Source organism: Tympanuchus pallidicinctus, unplaced genomic scaffold, assembly GCF_026119805.1.
Source record: "Tympanuchus pallidicinctus isolate F22 unplaced genomic scaffold, pur_lepc_1.0 scaffold15, whole genome shotgun sequence".
NCBI lineage: Eukaryota > Metazoa > Chordata > Aves > Galliformes > Phasianidae > Tympanuchus > Tympanuchus pallidicinctus.
In genome coordinates this window covers 3,494,497-3,505,000 of record NW_026294669.1, presented here as the reverse complement: position 1 = coordinate 3,505,000, position 10,504 = coordinate 3,494,497, and the positions used below count along the sequence as shown (strand labels likewise).

The 10,504-nt window shown below is 52.8% G+C and overlaps 1 protein-coding gene and 1 long non-coding RNA gene across 2 annotated transcripts in view; one reads left to right on the top strand and one right to left on the bottom strand.

The window, feature by feature from the left end:
• The window catches only part of ZEB2 (zinc finger E-box binding homeobox 2), a 104,939-nt gene extending 95,023 nt beyond the window's left edge, over window positions 1-9,916 (bottom strand). Inside the window, exon 1 of the mRNA XM_052674579.1 lies at window positions 9,800-9,916. Within this exon, the coding sequence (XP_052530539.1) occupies window positions 9,800-9,872 (73 nt within the window). The 5' untranslated portion in view covers window positions 9,873-9,916. The remainder of the gene's footprint in view (window positions 1-9,799) is intronic.
• On the top strand, window positions 3,247-7,683 carry LOC128076668 (uncharacterized). Its single transcript, XR_008204577.1, has 3 exons — window positions 3,247-3,502; window positions 3,870-4,002; window positions 5,826-7,683. It is a non-coding gene; the product is annotated as an uncharacterized LOC128076668 (long non-coding RNA).
• Window positions 9,917-10,504: the final 588 nt, after the last annotated feature.

Below are 10,504 nucleotides of genomic sequence, written 5' to 3'. Positions count from 1 at the left end.
GACTACTGAAAAGGTAGAGTAAATGAATATTTCATTACTTTAATTACCAGGGACTACTCTTTTCTTGCTGTCTTATGATAAGTGTTGCTGTAACTAGCAACAGCAAACATCCACTAAAACATAAAGTGCAATAATAGTACCGCTGTCAGGATCGCTGCTTTAAAATACGAGCCGGGGGGGGGGAGAAGGGGGGGGCAGGGGGGGACAAGGGAAATATAATGTTTTATCTATTTCTTAGAGATCTGCAGGAGCAGGAGATGGAAACTCATTTACCGTCAAAAAAAAAAAAAAAAAAAAAAAAAAAAAAAAAAGAGTCGAGGAAATGGGGTTTAGTGGAAGGAAATAGCGGTCCGGGGAGGGGAGCGGGGACACCTTGGAGAGGCGGGGGGTGGGGGGGGAAAGTCGGGGCTGAGCCGAGCAGAGCGGAGCGAAGCGGAGCCGGCTCTCCCCCCGCCCTTCGCACTTCGCCCCCACCCACCCGGGGCGGCCTCACACCTCCGCCCGGGGCTGCGTTGCCACAGGCGGCCCCGCCGCTCCCCGCCCGACCCCGCGGCTCTCACCGCACCGCACCGCCCCGCAGCGCGATGCCCGGGCGGCCCCGGGGGCGGACGCGGAGCCCCTCCGCGGGTGGAGAACGGGGGGGAACGGAGGGGGGGGGAGAGACGGGGAGGGGCCGTTCCCTCGGGCCCGCCTCGCTGTGCCCCCTCCGATGTCACGTCGGGGCTGCCCGACCGCCGCTTTGCAACATCCCATCTCCCGTCAGTCCCGGGCAAATTTGTCAACAATTCGCAACCGGGCTGGTAATTGCATTCCTGGAATCCGCAGCGCGAGATGTAAAGATAGGAAGCTGCCTCGACTTTCCGCTTGGAATAATCGCTCCTGTTCGTAGCGACCCGTTCGTTCCTTTCCCCGCGTCCCTCCGGACGCGCTCCCTCCTCCTCCTCCCGTGCCTTACCCACAGCCGCTCCAGAACCATCGCTGGCCGCACCCCACTCGTGCCCCACTGCTGCGGGATGAGGCTCAGTTCCCCGCTCCCTTCTGCTCCCACACCCCCGACTCAACTTTCCATCCTGGCCCGCGCCGCTGCCGCCCAGGAATGGGACAAAGTTGAACTCCGTTGGCAGCCAGAGTGCGACTCGAGGGCAGAATTCGAGCAAAAGCTCTGATTTGCCGAATTCTGCTCTTTGATTTGTATTTGTGTGTTATTGCTACTGCTAAGGTTGTTGCCAACCTCAATTAGATCACAAATGAGATCAGTTTAATTCAGCTCCCAAACTGTGACCTGACCGTGGTCTGAAAGTATTCAAAAACGCGTTTTAAGCCTTCCTTTGATTTCAAAAGGAATACTGCATGCTTGGTCATTCATACAAATAACATAAAACGTAATTATGGGATGATTTGGCAGATGACATTCCTGCCAAACGCTGCTCCATGCCAGACGCTGTAATGCTATGGCTGCTGTCCTGGTGGCTGAGAGCAGCCCCAGTGCAGGGCGGGAGCCATGGGGTGGAGGTGCTGGGATGGCTTTGGGGAGGCAGAGCACGGAGCCCCCAGCCTGAAACTGCTGCATCACTTCGGGGGGGAGCGCGGATGCGCTGTCGGATCACCGGGAGGCTGTGACAAAGGGAGCTTGCAGCTCGACACACGGGTAACAACATAGCAAACACCTTTAATTCTGTCATGTCTCATACCCTTTGCTTTCTCACACGTTCATGGCTGCTCTAACATCGACACCTACACTTAAAAAAAAAAAAAAATCGACAAAAAAAACCTCGACAACAAAAATCTTTAAATGAAGCAGTCTTATTCTATAGTCATAAAGAAAAAAAAAGAAAAAGAGAAAGAAAGAAAGAAACACCTGGAAAGTTATGCTCAGTGAAAATAACCAACTTCCGAGCTTCTTCTCCAAGCAGCTCAGAGCAGAGCAGCCTTCTCCAGGCAGAGCACCCTGCAGAGAGCTGCCCCACAGCAGCCCTGAGACAGGCCAATGGGTTTGCCCTTGGGACTTCTCCTCTGCCTGGCTGCTGGAGAAGGGATCCTGCAGGGATTCTCCCTTAGCAGAGCTTTTGGAATCTGATGTGGATGTTACAGGTGTGAGGGCACATAGCTATAGATACATAGAGATATACGTAGGCACATAGAGATACATAGGTATATGGATGTACATAGGTATACATAGGGTGAGTGTGTGTGCAGCTCCTAAGCGATGAAAGGTCACTTTGTGGCAGTGTCTCATAGCTCTTCCCAACCCTTTAGCTGACCCCAAAAGCTCACCTACACGGAGGTGGGATGAGTTCAGCAGTGCCACCTCCTCTCCCCACCTGCCCTATGCTTGTGGCACACGAAGGGTTAACACGTGGTGGGCTCCCGGGTAGGTTAATATCACAGCTGCCTGGTAAAGCATTACCCAGCACCTCGCTCCACAAAAGCCTGCTTTTGCAAACAGACTCCTACTTTTCCCCAAGTGTCCAAAGGTGTTTACCGAAGTAAATCTGCCTAAATCCTCCATCGCTTGGGTCATGGGGGTGGTTAGGAGGGTGGAAGGTGTAGAGATAATCTCTTTTTGTAAATTCTATAAATCTTCTGGAGAAGGAAGGGGGAAAAAAAAAAAAAATCAGGAATCTGTGTCACATGCTTCTGTTCAACCGGGAACATCTCAGGGAGTGCAATCCTTATGGGTGAGATCTGCCATGGAGCGACGGGGAAACGCGACATCCCACCGCCTGCATTGCACAGCCCTGCCCTCCCCAAGTGCCTTTAGGCACATTTAATCTATTGGAGGGGGTCAAGGGGAGAATCGAACCAAAACTGTGAGGGTCTTAAAAAGTGGTTTCTGGATGCAAATGTCAATTTGGTCGGCAGGAGATAGCGGAGCTGCAAAGTTGTCACTTGAGATCTCCACGCCGCTCCGGTTCTTCCAAAACCAGCACTGCGTATTACTTTGTGCATATTGCAAATAGAGGCAAACAACACAGGAAATTTTGACAGCTCTGCCTGAAAGGGCTTAAATACTTCTCAGTAAGCAGGATCCGGTTATAAATAAACCTCCTCTTGGTGAGAAAAAGTGGCTGCGACCAAAGACCTCGCCATTTTTTTTCTTTTTTTTCTTTTTTTCTTCTTTTTTTTTCCCCCCCCCCCCCCAGAACTGTCTTACTTAAAAGCGCTGAAGAGCTTCAGGAGAACAAACAAACAGACAAATCTGGGGAGGGGGGGGGGGGGGGGCGACCGGAAAGTGCCCATGGACGTGACTGGGGGAAGCCACGAGGGAGACGGGCTGGAGAAAGTTCCACCGATCCGCCTTCCTCTTCTCCTCCTCCTCCTGCGGCCGCGGAGCCGCTGCTTTTCCCCGTGCCCGAGGATCCCAGCCCGCAGCATCCTCACTGGGAAGGGGGAAAAGCGTCGGAGCTCCCCCCAAAAATGAGGGAAAAGGGCGATTTCTCGGCACCGAGCTGCTCGCCGGGGGTGGCCGAGATCGCCTGGCCCCCCGCTCCCCAAGGTCACGGTGAGTAAACAATAATAGTAATTAAAACAAAATAATAGGCAGCAGTCAAGAGCTGAGAGTACACACACCTGACCCTAAGTATAACAGACTTCTCCGAGTAGAATTTGATCCCTCTCTGACACTTTCTACCTCAAGTGTTAGAGCGAGTGGCCATGAATAGTACAGGCATGCCATCTTGTAACACTATCTGCCTGTCAGAAGAGCCAAGGCTGGGTAGAGCAGGATCTATATAAGGCTTGTAACTAGGGGAAGCCCAACAAACAGCTACAAACACCTAAGTTATTTTACTCAGCCTCCACCCTTCTGCTTTTTCCCCCCTCTTCTCACTCTCTTTTTTTTTTCTTTTCATCTTGGCTTTCTGTTGCAGAATGCAAATGTAGCCTGCCGGCGGTGAATGGGCTGAATTGTGATTAAGAAGAAGAAGAGCTCCTTTCTTTGTTCTCCCCTCAGGGGATGTTTACTGGGAGAGACACAGCGGATCAGATATGAAAGGCATTCAGGTCAGCATTGATGTGAGCGAAAGTGAAATCATACCTAAGGCATTCAAAAGACCGCCGTGTCAGGGGTTCAGCTAACGGTGCATCTACTGTGTGTGTCTTCCCTGTTAGGCACAAAAAAAGAAAGAAAAAAAAGAAAAAAAAAAAGAAAAAAAAAAAAACAAAAACCTTTCCACAAACAGGCTTCTTATTATTATTTTTAAATTACAACAAAAATTATAGGGAGAGGAGGAAAACAAAACACCAACTTTTCCTTTGCTGTGCCTCCCGAGCAGGAGCCACTTGGTGCTCCGTCCCTGACAGAGCGGGCACGGAACGGGTCCACATGCATTCATTGCAGCTCTTGGGATCAGAGTCATTTTTAGGGGGAAATGCACTCATCTGGAATGTGCACAGTTGTATTTAGGTGCCCTGTCTGTGTGCATGCACACGGGCACCCTCTCCACGCACACAGAGGTGTGCGCGCACGCATGGCTACATCCACCAGCTCTCCATAAGCTGCGAGGCTTACTTCTGCCATACAACACACGGGCGATAATCATCCCTCACCTCCCTCCTTCCACGATAAAGCAGCGTGGCACATCGCAGCAGCACACAGCACACCTCCCAGGGTGATCTCCTATTGACTTTGGAACTCCCAGGAACACTTTGCAGAGCTCTCGCAGCCCACGAGGCCGGCGACGCAGCGCGCGAAGTTGGTGCACAGCTATGGAAGTTACACCGCCTCGAGGAGGAGAGGCTTTGTCCTTTTATTTTCATTAAACTTGCTTGATCAAGGAATAGCTGCACCTTCCTTCCTTCCTTCCTTCCCTTATTTATACATATATATATTTTTGAGTGCGTGCTCCTCACAGCCTAAATATCCCCTCCATAGGCTTTCCAAGCAGCTTGCTGACGCTGCTGGCATAAACACAGGCACGTGAATATATAGAAAGAAATCACAAACTGCAGCTAAGCATACAGAGTTAGGAGGTGGCTGCACTCGTGGAAAATGAAAACCACTCAACAGCAAAAACAAAAAAAAAAAAACAATAAAAAGGCTGAAAAATTCAGCAGCGGCAAGCATCTCCTCTGCTCTGGATTTGTTTACACCTCCAGAGCCTTAGTTAAAATATATGGCTTGTCTAATGCTCACATCTGCTTTAATGGTGACGTTTAATTCTAAGATATTTTCAACTAGTGTTTCTGCAGCGCGGATTTCTCTCCTTTTTCTCCTTACTCTAAAAAGACAACTAAAGAGCAATCAAAAAGGTGTCTGACTTGGCCATTCAGACAATTGCACCCTTGTGGGAATGCTGGAATGAATGGTACAGTGGACACCCCAGCACTATTGACGTTATAAACATGTAAATGAAACACATTAGGGCAGACAATCAATTGTCTGTGAGCACTGCAAACCTGCACTCCCTTTCTGTGTGACAGGCACAAAATAGTGTCTACCTTGGGAAGCCATGGTCTTGGGGGAAAAAAAAAAGGACAAAGAGTTCTCTTTCACAGAGGAGAAAATGCACCTTAAAAGCACTGGGATAATGCAGATGCCAAAAAGTGTTGTGAGGCAAAGAATTTCCTATTTCTTGGAATGAATGTGGGGCTGCTGTAAAAGGATCAACACCCTTCTTCCCACTCTAAAGGGACACACATTTTTCTTGGGGGACATTACCAGCCTGTCCTGAGAGCTCTCATCTCCATCTCCCTGATATTTCCCCTCCTTGGGCAGCTGGCTTTATAGTTATCAATAATTAACTTGTAATTGTTTCCTTCTTTCTTTTTTTTTTTTTCTTTTTTTTTCTTTTTTTTTTTCCCCCCTTCCCTTTCTTAATTTTCAGATCCGTCTTTTCCCCGGCACCAAACGTATTTTCTTGCAGCAACCAGAAATTCCCCCAAAAGTTTCCTGGTGAAGCGTGTGCACACAACTCAGCAAGCACGGAATGGTCGCGAATGGCAAAAACCAGACACTCGTCTCCAAATCCACCGCTTTCCTCCAAATTCACCATCAAACAAACAGCTGAGCCCTGGCACGGCACACAGCCCTGCCACAGCTCGCTCCCATGGATCCGCACAGAGGAACCTAACCGACACCCCTCACTCCCCAGTCGCTCTCATGGACCTCATCCATTTGTAATACCTATTTCCAGGTGCTTTCCTCGAGGTTGCACATTTTTCTCCCACCCGAGCAGCCGCTCTGGTAGCAATCTGCTCGCAACGGATTCACAGCGCTGCAGAGGAACCCGGGTACAGGAGTGCTCCCAGATGCCCACCCCAGCGTGTGCCACCTGCATGTCACCCATCACAACCCCCTGCTCACCCCACAACCCTATCGGGTGCCCTCAAACTTCCCCATGCAGGGCAGAGCCTCACTTTCCACCACAAACAAGCTGCTTTCTGCTCTCGTTCGAGTGGGAAGCGAAGGTTTTCCCCCCTTTCCCAGCAGAGAGGAAGGGTGGGTGGGAGTCTTTTTGGTGAGGACTCTGAGCGAGTGTAATCGTGTTTGGGCTGCGCTTCCCCTCGGATCAGGCGCCCTGAAAGAATTGAACTTTCTCTCTTTTCTTTACAACTGGAAGCGAGATGGCAATGGAATCAAAGGGAGCTGTTTGCTGAAAGTTTGGAGGAAATCAGGGCCAACTTTTTCCTTTCCCCCACCCCCATTTTCCTCGGGATTTGATTTTATTTTATTTTAGCCGGGGCCGGAGGAGGGAGGGGGGGGGGGGAAGGGGGGTGGAACAAAGCAGCCCCGCTAAGGAGGAGGGAGCGGAGCCGCTCAACGCCCGGGGCCCGCGGACGGCGGGGGCCGCTCCGCACCGCTCCGCACCGCTCCGCGCAGCCCCACCTCTACGGGGCGCCCGTGAGGTGCGGGGCAGAAAGGGGCTCTCTGCCTTCCTCCTCCTCCTCCATCTCCACCCGTGCCCCCTCCTCCTCCTCCTTTTCCTCCTCCTCCTCGTCCCGTGCCGCTACTTCTCCCCAGTGAAAGTGCTACGAAGTGAGTCAGGCGCCGGCAATCATCTGACCGAACTTCCCGCAGCCCCGCCGCATTCCTGGGCTCTCCTCTCCGCGTACCCCAGCCCCGCTTTGGGTTCCTTTCCTCCCGCAAGACTCCACTTCCCAAAACCTCTGCCGCTCCCCCTCTGCCCCGAGCCGCAGCTCAGCCGCACCGCTCCGCATCCCTTCCCCAGCCCCGCACACACGCGCGCACCGGGCGCACGCCGCGCTGAGCCATTAGTTGCCTTATTCTGATGTGTCCTCCCCCCTCACCCCCCTCCCCACACACACACACACATCATTTCTATGTGATTGCACTCCCACTGCTCCGGCTTCCCCGATGGCCATCTCTCTCTCTCTCTCTCTCTCTCTCTCTCTCTCTATTTTTTTTTTTTTTTTGGTGGGTTTTTAATTTGAGTTGGGTTCTGCCTCGTTTCTAAGGAATTTCGGGCTGATTTCGATAAGCATCACCGTTTGGAGTGTTATCAGCAAAGACACGAGCTCAGAAGTGACATCTTTTCCACGAATCCGGGAAAGGAGAAAAATCCACTCAGGCCAGATAAATCCTGGGCTATTCCCCACGGGAAAGGCTCTGGGCATGTGCTTGTCGAGAAAGAGAAAATGGGAGGGGGGGTTGGGAGGGGGGGGGGGGGGGGGGGGGGGGGGGAGGAAGAAGAAAAAAAAAGAGGAAGAAAAATAAAGGAAAAATGGGAATAAACCAACACAGCCTGTCTCGCCTACCTGCTTCCCAGACCTGGGGCATTTCCCACTCAGAAATAAATGGAAGGACCGAAGGACGGAGCACAAAGAGGACAGAAGGGACAGACAAAGAGGGGAGCATTGCCCTGCCTGGGCCGGGCACACTGCAGGAACAGCCTCAGTTCTCGCAGTGCCCGGAGCTTGGGTTAAAGTTGGCGGAAGCTTTCAGCCTTCTAAAGAACGAGGAAAGTTTGGGCTCACGACTTTGGGGAGAAGAGAGAAACATCTCGGACGGAAAGGCGGGCCGTGGTGTCCCGGGCCGTTGTCCCCAATGAGGGGTGTGGGGACCCAACGGGGCCGTCCGCTTCTCTGCGTCTGTTTCGCGTCTCGGCTCCCGTTGGGGAAGCGAGGAAGGCACGGGCGCATCCCTCTGCTCTGAGCATGTGATGGGTTTAACACGCTAAAGTAATAATCTCGTGTTAAAAAGCGAGGAGGGGAAGGAAGCGGAATAAACCCCCCATCAAACACTTAGAATATTCTTTAGTGCGAAAGAGCACTTCTGGATGCGTCGCTTGAAATCTCGCTCTCTTTTTTCTCTCCAAAAAATGACTGTTTAACATAAGAAAAAAGGCTACTTGACACAAAGCTTTTGTTATCCAGTTGATCAGCAACGTGCTTTAGCTACTTGTAAGGGGAAAAAAGCCCCACAACAGACATTGATTTCAGAAAATCAATAACCAACATTTAATAAAAAGAACAGAGGAAACACAAGAGAGGAGAGGGAAACATTACGTGTAATTTTAATGTCTCCTAAATTACCCAGAGATGAGGGGAAGGGGAGGTCTCCTCTGCGAGGACCACCTTAAATAATGACAGACACGAGAGGAAAGGGTGGCGGCGGAGGGGGGAGACTTTAAAAAAAGATAACAGGGAGCGGATCCTTGGGAAGCCGCTCGGAATATATTATTTTAGTTGGCTTCTCTCTTTTTTTTTTTTTTTTTTTTTTTTTTGTAATACTAAGCCAAGCAAATAGATCAAAGACAACACAAAGGGAAAAGCCAGTGTAACACAGCGAACAGTTTCTGACTAAAATTCCTCTATCACTCCCCCATATGGCTCGACGCCTCCACCACAACAAGAAAAAGACACACACACACACACACGCACACACACTCGCAACCTCGAGAGAGGGAAGGGAAGGCGAGGGGAAGGGGGAGGAAGGATCATTTGTTTCTAATCAACATTCTCTTGTCTTTGTTTTGGGGTTGTTGTTGTTGTTGTTGTTGCCCCCCCCCCCCACCCCCCCTCCGTCCGACCCCCCCCTCCCGCCCCCACCTCCGCACTCGGGGCGAAGTCGCTGAGATCGGAGCGAACGGGTTCAGGTTCAGCAGTGCCTCCTCTGAAGGAGGAAAGTTGGTGGGAGAGGGGCCGGGGGGTGCGGCCGGGATGGGGGGGGAATAGGAAGAAGTCGGGGGGTTCGGGCCGAGGGAGACCCGAAAGGGAAGCCGAACGGGGCAGCGCGTCCCGCTGAGCCCGGCCCTGCGCGGCCGCGGAGTGCGGGGAGAGGGTAACCCCGGGCACTCAGCTCGAGGGGGCTATTAATTATTAGGGTGGAGGAAGTTTCATTTTCGAGTCTCTAACAATAATTTAAAAAGAAAAAAAAAAGAAAGAAAAAAAAAAAAAAAGAAAAAAGAAAGAAAGAAAAAAAAAAGAAGCAGAGAGGCGCTAACTCGGTGCCTCGGGATTCTCACGCTGCCGCTTTTTCCCATGGCCGGCAGCTGCCCGGCCGCCCCCCCGCCCCCCGCTCCGCACCCTCCGTCGCACGGCCCCGACCGCTCCCGGCCCCGCGGGCCTCCTCCTCCCGGCCGCGCTCCTCCGCCGCGTTCCGCACCCGCTCGACAAAGTTTGGGGAGCGGCGCCGCGGGCAGCTCCGCTCCGTTCCGCGCTCCCGCCACCCCTCTCCCCGCTCTCCCCCCTCAGCCTCCGGCCCCGCAGCCTCTCCGCGGGCCGCGCAGCTTCCGCGGGACGCTCCGCGCGGGGCCGGAGCCGCAGCAGCGCGCCGAGCGCCGGCCTCCCCCCGCCGCCGGCCGGGAAAAAAAAAGTTTGCTCGGGGGGGGCCGCTTACCGTTTTTCCTCCGGGGGTTGGCTTGTTTTCGCCTCTTACACCTGGGGCCATCCGCCATGATCTGCTGCTTCATTGATAAGAGTGGATCAGATGGCAGTTCGCATGGACTCGACTCCCTGATTCAGCAGCACGCAGACTCTATGTAACAACCAAACACAGCGACAATGTGGGCATTGGTATATCCCATTTAAACGCAGGGCGCCAACGGGGACCCGAATTTGCACCCGAAAAAGAACCCATCCACGCACACGGCGACGCTTTGCCGTGCTGGGGGAGGTGGGACACGGAGCTGCGCGTTCCCCCCCTCTCTCCCAGCCGGGCGGCTCCGCTCCGCGCCCGCTTTAGGGATCGCGGTGCGCGCTGCGCGCTCCGTGCGCGTGTTTGTGTGTGCGTGTGTGCGTGTGTGTGTGTGTGTGTGCGCTGCCGGGGGGGTGCGCGCGGGGATGCGTGTGCGTGTGTTGCACCAGCAAGGCAGATCGGAGGGAGACAAGAATTACATCTCCAGTGAGTCATAACTCATGACCGTATGAGGGAATGCGCGGCTTTTACAGTAGGCTGCTTGACTCAATGCTAGGCGGACCGCTTCCTCCGAAAAGTACTTTAATGTGACATTAGAACTTGCTCGCTATCCCTCTCCCCTCCTGCCGCCGCTCCTGTTATTTTTTTCTCTCCAAGTGCACTCCGGCGAAGTGATAGGAGCGAGGG